The sequence below is a fragment of the Psammomys obesus genome, unplaced genomic scaffold (assembly GCF_907164565.1).
Source record: "Psammomys obesus unplaced genomic scaffold, mPsaObe1.curated_primary_1811, whole genome shotgun sequence".
Taxonomy (NCBI): domain Eukaryota; kingdom Metazoa; phylum Chordata; class Mammalia; order Rodentia; family Muridae; genus Psammomys; species Psammomys obesus.
In genome coordinates this window covers 4,922,264-4,939,190 of record NW_026596095.1, presented here as the reverse complement: position 1 = coordinate 4,939,190, position 16,927 = coordinate 4,922,264, and the positions used below count along the sequence as shown (strand labels likewise).

Sequence of the window (16,927 nt, the reverse complement as noted above, 5' to 3'; positions counted from 1 at the left end):
GTCCTCGAAGAGACAAGCATTCGCCGGTGAAACATCTGTTTCAGGTAAGTTGTCTTTCAAAGGCCATCTGTTCTCTGGCAGTACAGAGTTCCTCTGCTGGCCTGGATGATTCTGGGCAGTCTGAAGGTTTACTCTCAGAAAGCACCTTATTCTGTGCTTCTCATGGTTCTGGTTTTAGCAGGAGTAACCTGGCAAATTACCCTTTTGTAGCCCTGCCACTTTCAAGCTTGCGGTATGAGTTTTATTTTAAACACAGTCTGCAGCACATGACGCTAGGTATGCTTTGGAACCTCTTTGGCTTCCTGGCAGGACCCAATAGTTGGCTGGTCTTGCCTGAATTCTTTTTCTTCAAGGGTTCTGAGACAATTATCAAAAAGGGGCCAGCTTCAGGATACAGATCAGGATATGGCAATACATTTTTCCCAACCAGTCAATTTCAAAGCTACTAACTAACTCTAACTCTTCTGGTTTTTGTCCCCACCATCCCAATTCAGTGCAGCTGTGATTCTTGGAAACTGTCATAATACAGCCTGCCAATGGCGGTCACCATTCACTTACCACATTCATTGTCATCTGGCCAGTGACTGGACAGTCCTCCTGGAACTAGTGATTTCTCTGAGGAATGATCCCCAAAGCAGAAAAACATAGGCCAGAACGCCCATGTTATAGCGCGAAATCAAGACAGTGCTTCAGGCGGCAAGACTGACCCCAACGCTGCACTGAACACATCTAAAAGTGTCTGTATTAAGAATGCTGGAAAACTGGCCCACATCTCCCCTCCCTCACCGAGGGTAGTTACTGTAAGGACTGACTCTGCCTCACTTCTGAGTTTCAAATACAGGGAGGTGACACAAGCTCAGTCAGTCCACTGGGGTCACAGCACTGATGCCAACAGCGTCTACCACAGTCGCCGTCAGCACTCACGCAAACAACTTCCCTGGACTTGGTTTCTTATCTCTAAAATGAGGTCAGTTGTCAGTCAAGGTCACATGCCCTGCAAGGTTGTCTGAGGACTTAGTAGGGCAGTCACGGAACCGTGTCAAGTGTCCCGGCCATGGTCAATTTTGGCTGAGGGGTCACGTATTTAAAGCTAACCCCACAGCACCCCTCACTGTACACCTTGAGGTTTCAAAGGTTTAGTACTTAAGTTAGAGAAGTAAATGTTTAGTGAAGGGCAAATGAGACAAGAGGTAAAGTAAGCCAGGTATGGTGCCGTGAGCCTGTAGTCCTAGCACTCAGGAAAGCAAGACAGGGGGAATCACAGGTTCAAGGCTATCCTGGGCTGCCTTGTGAAATTGTCTCAAGAAATTAAAAAAAAAAAAATACATTTTAAAAACAAGAGAGATAATTTTTTTCCCTAGAGGTATTCAGTTGTTGTCTTAGTTAGGGTTTCTATTACTGCGAAGAGACAGAGACACCATGAGCATGGCGACGCTTGTAAAGGTAAACATTTAAGTGGGGCTGGCTGACAGTTCAGAGATTTAGTCTGTTATCATCACAGTGGGAAGCATGATGGCATAAAAGCAGACATGGTGCTGGAGAAGGAGCTGAGGGTTCTACATCTGGACACACAAGCAGCAGGAAGAGAGAGACACTGGGCATGGTTTGGGCTTCTGAAAAAAGCCCAAAGCCCACCACCCCCAGGATATACTTCCTCCAGCAAGACCAAACCCACTCTAAGAAGCCGCTCCCTATGAGCCTATGGGGGCAGATAGTACTGCCTAGTGCACTGTTACTAGGGTCCCATAGTTCTTTCAGATAACCTTAGTGCTTGTATAATAACCTTTTATACCTCAGATTCCCATCCATTGTCTCTAGTTACTATGTGCCCTTGGCTACCTCTTGTCTATGGCCATTGGTACAAACTTCACCTGTTTTTGATTAATCTGCCAATTTTGAAAATTACTGCCTAGGTATTTTGTAGGATACTTACCTACTACATATTTTTCATAGATATATTTAACTGGAGCTGTGGGTTTTGAAGAAGCTAGAAACATAAACTTAAGCCTCCCAAATGCTGGAATTCCAGGCATGAGCCACAATACCTACCTAGTATTTAGTCTTGATACGGTCATTTGAAGCAGAAAAGCTTTCTATTTCAGTTTTCTCTTCTTTCATCTTTTATGCTATTGATGTTACATCTAAGAAATTAATGTTTAATCCAAAGCTAGGAAAATTAGTCTTGTGTTTTCATGTAAGGTCTGTGATCAAATTTGAATGAATCTTCGTCTCTCCTGTGAGGCAAAGGTCTAAAGTCATCCTGCTGCACATGGATATGTCTTTGCCAGCACGTTTGTTGAAAATGTCAAATAATCATGCTTCATATTGCCTTGGTGCCTTGTTAAAAATGTTCGTGTGAGTGAAAGACATGGCAGCAATTAAGAGGACTGGTTGCTATTGTAAAAGATCCGTGTTCAATTCCCAGCAGCCACACAGGAGCTAACAATTGTTTATAATTCCAGTTCCAGGGAAAAACCAATGTCCTCTTCTGCCCAGGTATGCACATGGTACACAGACATACAAGCAGGAAAAACACCCACACAGAAAACAATTGATAATATTTTTATTATCATTTATTACAGTGTATTCAACTTGTATCCCAGCTGTGGCCCCCTCCCTCATCTCCTCCCAATCCCACCCTCCCTCCCTCTTCTCCCCCTATGCCCTTCCCCTAGTCTACTGATATAGGAGGTCCTCCTCCCCTTCTATAAGACCCTAGCCTATCAAGTCTCATGAGGACTGGTTGCATTGTCTTCCTCTGTGGCCTGGCAAGGCTGTACCCAACAGGGGGAGGTGATCAGAGAGCCTGTAACTGAATTCATGCCAGAGAAAGCACCTGCTCTCCTTACTAGTGACCTCACTCAGAGACTGAGTCTATGGGCTACATCTGAGCTGGGGTTTTAGGTCCTCTCCATGCATTGTCCTCGGTTGGGGTATAAAAACAAAGAAATCGAAAGTTTAGGGTAAGGCGCCATAACCATGGCTCAGCGGTTAAGAGTGCCTATTGCTCTTTCAGAGGACCTGAATTTGATTCCCACATCACAGTTCACTGCCTGTAACTCCAGTTCCAGGGGCATTCAATAGCTGGACACCCACATTCACAGTCACATACTAACACACTAAGATACTTATATAAAATGTTTTTTTTTTTTCTTTTAAGTTCAGGCTCAGTTTTACCAATTTCTATAAGAAGAGAAATTTCTATAAAAAGTCACGGCAGCCTGGCCATAACTGTGTTGGCTCTGTAATATTTTTGGGGGGAAAAAAATGCCATATTGCTATGTTTTCTGATCTAAAACACAAAGTCTATTTCCATTCCACTGGATTCTCTTTGATTGTTTCTGGAGATGCTTTCTAGTTTTCCATGCAGCCTTGCATTTCTTTTCTTAAGTTTATTCTTAGGTTTTTTGATGTTATTGTGAAGTGAACTGGGTGTCTCAGATCTCATGATTATGCCTAACATCTGGAGACGCTGTTGATTTCTGTGCATCGCTGTGTACCCTTCCAGCTTTCTGGATGCCACCAGTTGGTTGGTGGGTGGGTCCTTTGGGTCTCTCTACACAGAAGGTGATGGCATCTACGTGCTCTTGCTTTGGCCTCGACTATGCAATACAAAGTGGAGAGACCAGACGCTCTCTTTCCTGTACTGCATCACAGGGAGAAGTGTTCGGTCGTTCACCACCATGTATAAAGTCACCATAGACCTGCACCAATTCCTTTCTTATGAGCGGTCAACCAGAGATGCGAGCAGGCATCTTGTGCCTCTATCAAACTCCAAGATGTTTTTGTCAGATCAAAAAAAAGTGCACACCCACTGAGGAGTCACCTCCCCGTCCCTCTCTCCACCTAGCCCCTAGCAGGCACCAATGCCCTTTTGGTTTCTACTGACTTGGCTGTTCTGAATAGTCCATATATGTGGACCCAGACAACAGACAACCTTTGTCTCTGGCTTCTTTCACTTAGCATAGTATTTTGAAGGTTCATTCGCATTACAGCAGGGGTCAGTGCCTTATTCCTTTGTACGGCTGAACAATATTCCACTTCATGTGCTGTCTACAACACAGTCCTCTGTCAGCAGACATTTGATATGAACAGTGCTGCAATGAACATTTTCCTCAGTTTCCATTTGTTTACTCCCATTTCAGTCGTGTTTCAGTGCAGAGTTCAGCTCACTAGATACATCCAAGACATTTTACAACCACCGCAGACTTTATATTCATTAAATAACCAATCCCATCCCCTGGCCACCCACTGACCTGCATTCTGCCTTGGTTCTCCACATATTTGACCTACTGGGTCCCATGACAGGAGAATCATTTAAGAACTGTCCTTTGTGTCTGGACTGTTTCATCTGGCACAGTATTTTCAAGGCAACCATCATACATTCTTATAATTAAAAAAAAAAAACACATTTCATATGCAAAACTGTTACTGTTTAACACTGTCATCAAGCGGCGGGGAGCTTGCCAGAAACATGCACAAGGGAAGCGCCTTTGGCTGGCATCACTTCACTCAGTCCTCATGAAGTTTAGTGGGACAGTTTTAGAAGATGACAAAGAGGATTCCCAGGAGACAGAAGCCATTGCCACAAGCACAGAACTCAGAAGTAAATGTGGCTATTCAGGCTTCCCAGCTCCTGGCCCTTTCTAATTTACAGTGGCATCTACCACCCACTTACAAAGATGCAGGACAAGGAATGAACAGAGTTGGAAACAGGACAACGAGGCACCAGGAAGAAGAACGAACTGTAAGCAAAACAAATCAGCCAGCCCTGGCTATGATGAGAACAGAAAGGCAGTAAGGTGGGTGAGCGCCAATGTTGTGGACACAGGAACGAGTGTGGCAGGGGTTAGACAAGGAAGGAAGGAGGACACAGGAGCTGGGAGAGGGCCGATCCAGTTTATAAAGAACTTAAAAGAATCGCTTCTCTCGTTCCATTAATAATGGATTATCTTGAACAAGGGCCTTTGTCCTTTGTTTCCCCTTGCTTTACTAGAATACATAAATAGACTTCCAGCCAAGAGCCACACGGCCCCCTCGGCTTCCTAGTTGGCATCTGCTGTGTTATCCTTCCCACGGCCTCCTATGGAGCCAGATATGGGAAGGGTTCACCTACAGCTCCAAATCCTGACATAAACTGAGAAGTGCTAACACGAATGTGATTCCCGTATTCAATAACAACTTACATGCCACCTGTGTCCTGCTTTGAGATCCTCAAACCAGAAGCCAAGAGAAACAACAACAGACGACTCCATTTATGCACGCTAGCCTAACCATGACTTTCTAGACTATATTTTTATTTTGTGAAAAACATATTGATCTCTATTTTACAGACTATCCCTTCTTTAAGAAAACATGATTTTACTGTTTTGACAATATGACGAAACACACACACACACACAAAATCATTTCATTATCCAGATAGATATGTATATATACTTTTTAGATATATAAATATACTTTTTATCCAGAGAGTTTATTACAGAAACAAGAAGAAAACCTGAAGGGCAAATAGCAGCATTTGTAATGTCTGGAAACCGAGCACAGGGAGAGGAACTGTAGTGTTCCTAAGGGAAACAAAGGGCATGCTACGATTAAGTGGCACAGAGTTCCCCGCACCAGCCGACGGAGGAGCGCACCAGAGCTCACCAGAGCAAATATCACTCCATAAAAAAGAACATGCTCTGCAGAAACCCGCAGATGGCTGAAACACAGAATAAGTGTCTGTGGGGTGATCAGCCCCAAGTGGGACGTTTGTATCACACCCTTTCCTGGGGCTCAGGGACCAACTCAGAGGAAGGGGCACAAAGACTGTAAGAGCCAGGGGCTGGGGAGAAAGAAAAGGAGGGAAACGGTTTCTTGAGGAGCAGACAGGACAGCTCCGCTCCCAAGCTCACGGCCACTGGGGGGTCGCCTGCACAACACCTGCCCAAGATGCAACCACATTCTAGCACCGAGTGGGAAGGGTCCTCGAGCTCCATGGACCTGAGAACCGATAGACAGTTGATGGCTTCTCATGGGAGGGAGTCAGTTTTCTTTGGGGGGGTGGCTTGTGATAAATGGACCTTGCTCCCCAGGGAATGGCCCAAAACCCTGGAGTGTATAGACAGTACAAATTATCAAAAAAGTAAAAAAAAAAAAAAAAAAAAATGCAGTTTGTGAGTAGGGAAGCAGTAGAAATCTGAGAAAGGCTGAGGCGGATATGATCAAAATACATTATATGAAATTCTGAGTTAATAAAAAATATTTCTTTGGCAAGAACACATTATAATACTGGCTTCAGCATTAGAAATCCAGGAAGATCACCTGTCTGGAAACTGAACCCAAGCAAATTCCACCTTTTCCTGAAAAGAATTTTTCCTTGTCAGATATCAAGCATGATTTATTAAGGCACGCTTTAGCCTTTAGCAGCTTAGAGTGGAAAAACTGAAAGAACGTGTTTGCGTGTAGATTTAACCTGTTCCCCCGTCGTTCCCCCTGCGCTAGGATGGAGCCAGGCCTCACACGTGCCACTCAAGCCTCGTGCTACTGAACTGCATTGCCAACCCTTCTTCTGAAATAAAGACATTCCCCAGGGGTAGAATAAACTGTAACACGGCGTTCGCTGAACACAAACACAAGGAATTGCCACCTGAACCCTAAGCTAGTTCCAACTAAGACGTAGAGAAAAATAGAACGTTTCCAATTTACTGATTAGAAATAAAAACATGAAGCTGAGGTCATTTGCTCATAGATAAAAATAGGGTTCTGGGGCCAACCAGAAATTATGTCATAATCCAAAGGAATATCCAAAGAAGTAAAATATATCCTCACGATTGTTTTATTTTTTTTAATGTCCAATTTTGTTTGCTTACTTTGCCTAAGAAAATTATCTTCATTTGCTACATGGTTGGAAGAATATCAAAGAAAATAAGTCATTATAAATCATCAAAGAGAACAAAATATTAAATCAGAAAGTAATAATAGCAGTCATTAATTTAAGTTTCCTGCAACTATTACCCCAACCCAAAAAGAAGAAGGAAAAAAAAAAATCAAGAGCCATACGTAGAACGTAAGAAAAATAGCCCCATAATAAAAACACTTAATGCAAACAGAGCAAATGAGTCCTCCGGTGTTACAGCGCCACCCACTGGCTGTAAGTCCCCATAGCAAACATTGAGACAAAATGACTGAGTGGGAAGGAAAACAGCACCTCCTGTCACTAGAGCACCAGGGATGTCTTCCAGAGGGAGCCATCCGTGTTATTTTATCCTCACAAGAGATGAGAACACCCTTCTCTTGTGTTGGACACCCTGGATGCACTCACAAGGGTGAGTCTTAGCAAAGGTGAAGTTCACAGCTTTGTTCTTTAAAGCTCCTGTAAGAACTGACATCAGAGCCGAAATGACACAACACGTCCTTTCAGCTCTCCTAGGATGAAGAAATAGATGAGATCTCTAATTAGGAGGTGCGTACTTGCATTTCACTGCTAAAAGGAGGAAATATCATATCCATGATATAATTAAATGTTAGCGAAATGTCCAGTGAATAAATCAAGCACACTTCTACCTTTAACCAGAAGCACTGGAATACAAACAATGAAAAAAAAGTCCCAAATCCTGGACTGGAAAACACGTTGTTTTCCAGGTTTTCTTGTGTGTGTGTGTGTGTGTGTGTGTGTGTGAGCATATGTATGTGTGTATCTATGTGTGTGTGTGAAAACAACACTTTAAAAAAAAAACTAAGAAGTCTTAAATAAACTAGTCAACACAAACATATTCCTTAAAGTCCCACAGCAGCATTGGCATGAAAGTTACCGTCCCCTTAAAACCAGATAGTGGCATACACCTGTCATCCCACCACCCAGGAAGCGGATCGGAGCTTCAGGGTAATCCTTGGTTACACAGCCAGCTGGCGGCCAGCCTGGGCTACACAGAACCTGTCTCATTCCCAAAGATGCAGTCTCCATCTATCCTTTGCCTGAGATAATTATCTTCCTTTGTTTCATTCACTGTTTTAAATCCAGATGTTGAGAGCCATGTCACCTCGGGTACAGGGGTCCGGTCAAGGCTTGACTGAGCGGGAGCTGGAAAAGGCAGACTTGAGAATTCCTCCAGAGTGACGTCCACGGGTCTTCCTGATTAAAACACGCTGCGGCCACTCAGGACCAGCTTCAGGTCTCCCTTCCTGTTCTGGCGGTGACCGTGACCCAGGCCCACAAAAAAATAAATAAATAGATAAAGTCTCAGCGTGCTCATACGTGGTTGATGGCAGAGAGGAATACCACGAGGAAGGTCACGTTCCCACACACGTAAACCGCCAGCACCACCTTCTTAAAGACATGGCCCTGAAAGAAAAGCTGAGATTTAGCGGAAAGCACCATCATGAGGGCCCGTGTCCGGAACAAGGGACTCTCACCTCTGCTTCCGCGACTGTCAGCGACTGAAGGATCTGAATTCTGTCGTCATCCAGTATTTCAACTGCCAAGAACAACGCACGCTTATGAGAATGGCGACACTCAAGTAAACTAGTTGTCTCGAAAAATAAGATAAAACCTGAGTCCTGGCATTCCTCAGTTTTCCAGGATACAGAGTTGGCCATTTCAGTCTAGTAAATGTTGCAAACTTTCTGAACGTGGAATGTGTGTGCGCTTGCGTGCATCTGTGCATGCATATGTGTGTGTGTGTGTGTGTGTGTGTGTGTGTGTGTGTGTGTGTGTGTACGAGCATACAAACACACACGGGGACTCTCTGCCTTATCTCCTTCACTCAAGGTCTCTCACTGAACTTGGAGCTAGGTTGGCAGCCAGCCAATCCCGGCAAGCCTCCTGTCTCCATTCCCTCACAGCACGAAGGTTTACAGACACACACATCCATACCTGGCTTTTTACTCGGGTGCTGGAGATTTGAACTCAGATCCTCATGCTTGCACAGCATGCCCCATCTCTCCAGCCCCACAATAGGGCATCCCAAGTGGGTTACCTTTTCGGGAGAGCCGGTAAGCGTGTATCTCCAGAACCACCTCGGTGGCGATGTGCCAGACCACAAACCCCATCATCACATAGGTCTTCTGTGGACCGGGAAGTTTCAGTCCTGGTAAATCCATTCCTAGGAACATTGCTGCCACTGTGTAGAACAGAAAAAAAAAAAAGAAAGTGCTTGAACTCAGTGCCCAGTGAAAATAGAAATGGTGCACATTACATCAACTAAAACATACTAAACAGCTGGACAATGATGGTGCACACCTTTAATCCCAGTACTCGGAAGGCATAGGCAGGTGGATCTCTGAGTTTGAGGCAGCCTGGTCTACAGAATGAGTTCCAAATAGCCAAGGCTACACAGAGAAACACTGTCTCGAAAGGCAAACATATATACATATATATGTACATATATAATATATATACACAACTATATATTATATATACATATATAATGTTTTATTATAGTTAATATAAATGTGTATTTAATGTCTTATATATATTAAACATTTATAAAAACAATAATCTTTAGGGCTAAGATAATCTGGTCTTCTGTATTGTAAGACGTTATAAGACAAGAGAGCACATTTCGACCTATCAGTTGCTAAGACAGCTCGCACAAACTAAGGATGTGTGGATCATGGGTAGAGCACTAGCCAGCAGGCGCAAAGCCCTGGGTTCAATACCCGACACCGATAACAACAGATATACCTAACCTTTCCAGAAATGTAAGCCTGCAAAAAAAAGGGGGGGGAGAAGGTCCCACACTTCATCCCACAAGCAATAGAAATGAACACGTGACTCGTGCCTCCCTAGGGGTTAAATGGAAAATGTGCCTGGCTCGGGCTTACATGCCCAGCTGTTTGGGAGGCTGAAGCAGGAAAATCACAAGTTCAAGGACTGTGCAAGCTACAGAGTGAGGTCAAGGCAAACTGGTGAGACCGGGTGTGAAAATAAAAACTACGAAAAGGCCTGGGGATGTACAGTGGAAGTGCGCTTGCCTACCGTATATGAGGCCCTGGGTCCAGTCCCTGGTACTGAAAGAAAGTGTGTGTCAGATAACACCGCCTGCCTTCTGGAAACCACCTGCCCCACAAGTACAAACAGTAGGGAAATGGCCTGGGGTTGGAGGGCTTGTCCGAAGCTCATTTCACCCACCTCAACCCAAGGGACCTTAACTTGACCTGCTTCATGGGTCACTATCATAACCTCATTTACTTGCAAAGGCAAATGTGGGGAAATGACAAGGGGAGGGGATGAAGCAGTTTTAAAGATGCTTTTTTAAAACCTTAAGCTTAAATAATGACTTAAATGGTTACTTGTAGAAATTACTTTCTAGATTTCAATACTCCGGGCTGATTTCTCCTCAACAGCCAATTGCTCCGACTACTAATGCATCTGAAATCATTTAAGCCAAATCACGCCTTGCAGTGTAAACAGCCAGCAATTACGTATGAGTAAGTGGCCTTGCAGTTACTTACCTGCTATTATCCTAGCCGCTGTGCCCACACTCCAGTGAGTCCAGTTAAACACTTGCCTCCTACCAAAATAAAGAACCAGTCAGTAGTCTTTAAAGTGATGGAATAATAATTAATCCCCAGGAGATGGCGAAGCATGCGATTTCTCTATTGCTGGGGAATTGAGTATCGGCAACACGTTTTAAAATCCATAACTGTAAATGCAATCCATCACTGCATTCTACAAAAAAGCAAAGTGTTTCTGCTTTGAAGAAGAGTCAGTTGCCCACTGAATGACACACACTAAGTGTTTGTATGTCAGAGCTGCCCATACCTTGGGTCGTGTAAAGGTGGTCTGAAGGTGGCCAGCAGAGGCTGAAGGACAGCTAAGGTCATCACTGTACAGCCGAGGTATGCGTGGTAGCCTGCACGCTGAACAAAGGACATCGTTAAAACAGTCACGGCCCTTCCTGTCCATTTAAATCTAATTTAAAACCATATATACTGCAGATGAGGGCATGATAGTAAGAGCCAGAAGACCAAGAAGTCTGCTGTGAAATTACGTGTTCTAGAAATGGCATAGAAACTATACCTCATGACACCTCCATAACAGGGCTGCCTACGGCTGGAACAGTGCCACTAGGAGGCATGCTAACAGAGAAGGGGGTAAATGTTCTTATGAACTCCCAACTCTCAGACAAAGAACTACAGGCAAATCATAACTGCTGTACGAGGGAGCATTAGTCTCTCCCCGGGATGAGTCCCCTAGTTGGTTATCCAATATAGAGCATCAGCCCTGGAGACATACACACATGATCAACACCAAATGGACGCAGCAGGATATAGTTATATACTTACATTTGTGGTGTGTGTATGTGTGTGTGAGAGAGGGGGGAACACGTAAAGAGTTGGAGGGAGGAGATATGGAAGAGTTGAATGAAAGAAAGGGAAGGAAAGGAGGGAAGTGATGTGAACATTATATTCTAATTCATTTATTTAAAATTGTATATATAAGGTACTTAGCACTATTGGTCATATAGCAGAGATGTAATTTCTGTTAGCTTAATGATAATCATGAGATCTAATTGGTCGTGTTTCTTAAACATCACACTTGAGCTGGAGAGATGGCTCAGCAGTTAGGAGTGATCACTCTCTTCCAGAGGACCCAAGTTCCGTTCCCAGCACCCACATCAGGCAGCTCACAACCGCTGTGCTTGCCCCTTGTGCTAGAGTTACATAGATTCACATACATACATACCCGTAAAACAACAAAAACAAATCTTAGACATCATACTTTCAATTTTCAACATTCTATAAGGAAAACACACATTCTGAAAGGAATGTGTAAAATATAATGCAGCCTGAAAATACATTTAAGTACCAAGTAATCTGCATTCATAGTCTCCTTTCATTCCTGATCCCCAACCAGGAGAAGTCATCAGATAACTCAAAAAAAAAAAAAAAAAAAATGGAGAAAAGGAAGGATAGACACAGAAATCCCTCATTATCCGCCTTTAAAACAGCAATCTGCTTTGACATCAGAACAGACTTACACGGAAGCATCTGGCTGAAGGCATACTTACCTGACTCCAGCCCCCTCTGTACACAAAAGGCATAACAATCGCAATGCAGGTGAGCACAGATGTAGCAAGCATGAGCAGCCGATGCACCTGCAAGGGGAGATGGCAAGGTGAGAGGATGGCTAACAGCCTGCCCTGGCTAACTTCATAAGAGACGGCTGGTGTCGCAGCGGGCGACCGCGGGGGAGTCACCGAAGGCAGACATTCCACTTGTGTGGCAACAGCAGAAATAAAGTGTCGTAGAACATTAAGCTAAGGAAAACTTAGCTCACCACTACTATAACTCCAGTCCTAAGGGATCTGATGCCCTCTTCTGGCCTCTTCAGGAACACAGGTGATACACAGACTCACATGCAAGCAAAACACCCATACATCATCATCATCATCATCATCATCATCATCATCATCATCATCATAACAAGAATTTCCAGAAAGTGTTTTAAAGAAGAATAAATAACCCTGTCAACCAAGAAGAGAAATGAAGCAACAACTCCTCCAGTTTTCCTAATACCACACATTTAAGAACACTTTTCCTAGATACAGGCATCCGCACTCTCATGGCACATACTTCCTGATGGACCACTACATACACACATATGCACGATCTACAGTCCTTGAAAATGAAGCTGCTCTGCCTGTCTTCCTGTGAAAGGTTCTTGTCGAGCCTCACTGGGTTCCAAAGGACCCCATCTTTCCATCCCCAGGAAGGCTCAGCGTGGAAAAGAGCACTTCCAGTTTCTCTCCCCACACAGAATCAGATGATCTTGACTGTTAGGTAAGGAGAATCCATCTCTCACGGGCACATCCAGCAGAGGACAGACATGCAGTGAACACCATCCTGTGTTTCTGTTTTCCAGCGCTCCGTGACTCAAACTCACATAGTGCAGTGAGTGAATCTTTCTCAGCTCCTCCCACTACAAACCAAGGGGTAAGGAAGAGTCCTTTGGCCCTGATAAGTCCCCTAGTTCATCCCGCTCCTTGAAAAGCCATGCTTTTGTAAGTAATCTTGCATCGGCTCTCAGTTAGTTAGGAAATTAAGGGGATCTAAAACCTACAGTAGCTGAGGAATGAAAAATGAAAGCACACGTGGGCCAGCAAGATGGCTTAGCAGGCAAGCATGATGACCTGAGTTCTATCCTAAGAACCACATGGTAGAACAAAACTGACTCCCAAAAGTTGTCCTCTGACTTCCACACAAACACTGTTCCACACACACACACACACACACACACACACACACACACACACACACAAGCACACAAGCACACCAAGTAAATAACATAAAAACCAAAAGCACAAAAGTCTCATGCCATAACGTCCAAGTGACACGGAAACTGCTTTAAGCCTTTTCTGCAGCCTACCTGAAACCAAGCCGCTTCACCAAGGAAGAAAGCTTTCGACCAAACAGATCTGAAGAACCGGGCAACGAGCACTCCTATGCTAACTGTGGTCATCCACGCCACAAACATCAAGGCACCTACAGGAGGGAAGGAAGCAGCGGTTCAAGTTACACAGTAGTAAGGTACTGCATCCGTGGTCAAGCCAAGTGCTCAAACAGCCAGCCAAGTACATTAGGGGGATCGAAATATGATCCCCTCCCCCAAAAAATACCCACTTTACATCATTAGGTCTTAGTTCACCGTCACTGTTGCTGATAACAACCAGCAAGGTCGTTGCCCCTAGCAGGCTTTACATGTATTAGTCAAACTGGCCTTTGCCACGGTCTTATGGGTCTTATTACGGTCTTATTTATGGTCTTATTCCTCCCATTTGGACAAACGGGGAAGCAGCTGCCTACTGAAACTGTGTTCCTAACGATCCTTCTAACAGCATGTCTGCAGCTCTCCTCTCCGTAATCTTACTCCAAACAACAAACGAAAGACAAAAAGACACGTGACCTCCAAATCTACTTCCTGCCCAGCTGGAGGCACAGCAGAAGCGGAGTCCAGCTGAAGACAGGGCAGTGGCTTCCAAGGTGAGCTGCGCTGGGAATCATAAGAAGCCATGGAGAGCGCTGAAGGATGTGAAGGGAACACGGTAAGAAAACGCCTGAGAGGTTAATATTTTGTAACGGTACAGTTCGCACTGCTTCCCTACTTTTGAATCCTTTTCAACAGTAAGCCAGGGTACTTCGAGAGGGGAATCAACTTTTTAGACTCAAAGCATCTGAGAGCCTTTTGTTCAAGCAGCTACTCTCCCAGCTCCGTGACACTCGTCACCCAAATGCCCATAGCCTAAGCACTGAGTGCTTTCTACGCTCAAATTATAACACGTCAGAAGGATCCAAGGGCACAACTGCGTTTGCCAAACTAAACTGCTGTTACAACTCAACAGCAGGAACTACAGACCACTTTTTAATTTGCATTTATTTTAATAAAAAAACAACAAGCAAGGATTCAGAAACATTAAATTAACTAACCCAGTAATACCCAACCCTAGCTGTAGATAGGAGTAACTAGAACAATGTTTTAGCTATAGATGGATGAATTTAGATGTTTCCATGGCTGATTTTAATGGGTCACCGGTATTAACACCAGTGAATTAAATTTCCTTTCCACTTTTAATAAAAATTGGCAAATATTGAGATGGGCAGTCTACCTGAAAATGTTGATGTTCGTAGATAAGAGTCATGAAAATTTGCTAAGTGACACCTGCCGCCGTTCCCGATCCAGCCAACACCTGCTTGTTTGTTAGCGTATTCCACAAAACGTAATAAAGGTGCTCCATGAACTTACCATGAGCCTTCAAAAGGGGTAAGGAGTGGGATCCTCCTACATTCTTTGAAACGCCTGTCACATCATATTTTTCATATGTTATCAAAGGTTGCCGGGAGTGCCTAAAAATTCGGCCTGAGACATGGACACAGAATAGAAAGAAAATGCTTTACAGTAATGAAAAATAGTCAAATAGGAAAAGTTGGCATTCCCATGTAAGAGCTACATAAAGATATCTGTGAGAACATGTGGCTTTCCTGAAAATTAAAAGAATTTAGCCAACAGCAAGGTGAATCAAAACGGGGACTAGGAATAGAAGAGTTTGCAGTGACAAAAAACAATGTGTGCTATTAACAGGTTAAACAATGTCAAAATAATGGCTGATGACAAGCCACTGAAAATACCCAGTGTAATTCTTGAATACTAACAGATGTGTCTTAAAGCTCCCCACCTCTAACCATGCCTGCATTCTAACAGATTCCGGGCCTGGGCAGAAAATAGGCAGACAACTGAGAAAGGCATTTTTATGATATAGGACTCGGTTTAAATGACAAAGAGAAATGAAGGAAAGGGCTGGAGACTTGGCTCAGTGGTTAAGAGCATTTGCTCAGGATCTGGGAATCTGACATGCTCTTCAAACCTTTCAGGGTAGCAGGAACACTATGGTGCAGAGGCACACAAGCAGGCAAGATACGTAAAAGGATAAGAGAGATGTGTTGGTGGCACATGCCTTTAATCCCAGAACTGGGGAGGCAGAGGCAGGCTGAGGCCAGCCTGGTCTACAGAGTGAGTCCCAGGGCAGCCAGGGCTACACACAGAGAAATCCTGTCTCAAAAAAGATGTAGCCCATGGCAGCTCAGTGTCCAAAAGGGTTCCCTAGTCAGGGGAACAGGGACTGTCTCTGACATGAACTCAGTAGCTGGCTCCTTGATCACCTCCTCCTGAGGGGGGCACAGCCTGATCATGCCACAGAGGAAGACAAAGCAGCCAGTCCTGATGAGGCCTGATAGGCTAGGGTCAGAAGGAAGGGGAGGAGGACCTCCCCTATCAGTGGACTGGGGGAGGGGCATGGGAGGAGGAGAGGAAGGGTGGGTAGGGTTGGGAGGGGACTAGGGAGGGGGCCACAGCTGGGATACAAAGTGAATAAACTGTAATTAATAAAAATAAATAAATAAATTTAAAAAAGAGCGGCATATGTTACCATGTCTGGCCTTATTTTTTTCTTTTCTTGCTAGAGATTATTCCAAGTACGTACATATATATGTGTGTATGTGTGTGTATATATATATATATATATAGGTATGTGTATATGTGTATGTATGTTTATGCTACAGGAAGAAAAAATTTTAAACCCTGACATCTGGTTGATATAATCAGTGACACTGCATCAGAGAAAATCTATTTCTCCTTTCCCAGCAGGTATCAATTACAATTAGCTTGGTTAAAAAATAAGGCTCCATGTCCACCTCCCCTTTTCCTTGCTGAGATGTTGTCGTCTGGTTTGAACATGTGCAGGTCCTGTTCGAGATGTCACAGTCTCTGAGTTCATACGTGCATCAGCCCTGTGTGTCTAAAGGATGCTGTTTTATTGGAGTCATCCATCTCCTCTGGCTCCTACAATCTTTCTGCCTCCTCTTCTGCATAATGATTTTGAACCAAAAATATATGCACACAAGTATTTATAGCAACAATTTATGTTGTTTTAAATGAAAATAAACTAAATGCCCATCACTACAATAGAATAAATTATAGAGCATACATATATTTAAAAACTATGCAAGTACAAAAATAATAAGAAACTTGATATAATCGATATATAAACTTTTGTCAAAAACAAATAATAGAAATCAGGCAACAGCCTATATCACAGTAATTTTAAAAGGACAGGGCTTGTGAGATATCTCAGCAGGCACAAGTGCTTATATTGCAAACCTGATAATCTGGAAGAACTGACTCAGCAAAGCTGTCCTCTAACCAAGAGCAACTGTGTATACCCATGCACACACACATACACACACACACACACACACACACACACACACACACACACACTTATGCACACACACTAATTGAATTAACTAAATTAACTTTAAAAAATATATGAAGGATAAATAACCTGTATAACAAATTTAAAAAAAAAAAAAAAAAAAAAAAAAAGAGGGAATAAGGTCTTGCCAGATACTTTTAACAGGATTTTTTTTAAACTATTGGTTTAAATAG

General features: G+C 43.6%; 1 protein-coding gene across 2 annotated transcripts in view; it reads right to left on the bottom strand.

Moving 5' to 3' along the window:
* Positions 1-5,276: 5,276 nt before the first annotated feature.
* Positions 5,277-16,927, bottom strand: part of Frrs1 (ferric chelate reductase 1) — a 48,003-nt gene continuing 36,352 nt past the window's right edge. For both annotated transcript variants that reach the window (XM_055628220.1, XM_055628221.1), the window contains exons 9-16: positions 14,729-14,842; positions 13,355-13,470; positions 11,997-12,083; positions 10,748-10,845; positions 10,438-10,496; positions 8,961-9,104; positions 8,398-8,459; positions 5,277-8,326 (exon numbers count right to left, since the gene is read on the bottom strand). In XM_055628220.1, coding sequence (XP_055484195.1) covers positions 8,234-8,326; positions 8,398-8,459; positions 8,961-9,104; positions 10,438-10,496; positions 10,748-10,845; positions 11,997-12,083; positions 13,355-13,470; positions 14,729-14,842 — 773 coding nt within the window. In that variant the 3' untranslated portion in view covers positions 5,277-8,233. The remainder of the gene's footprint in view (positions 8,327-8,397; positions 8,460-8,960; positions 9,105-10,437; positions 10,497-10,747; positions 10,846-11,996; positions 12,084-13,354; positions 13,471-14,728; positions 14,843-16,927) is intronic.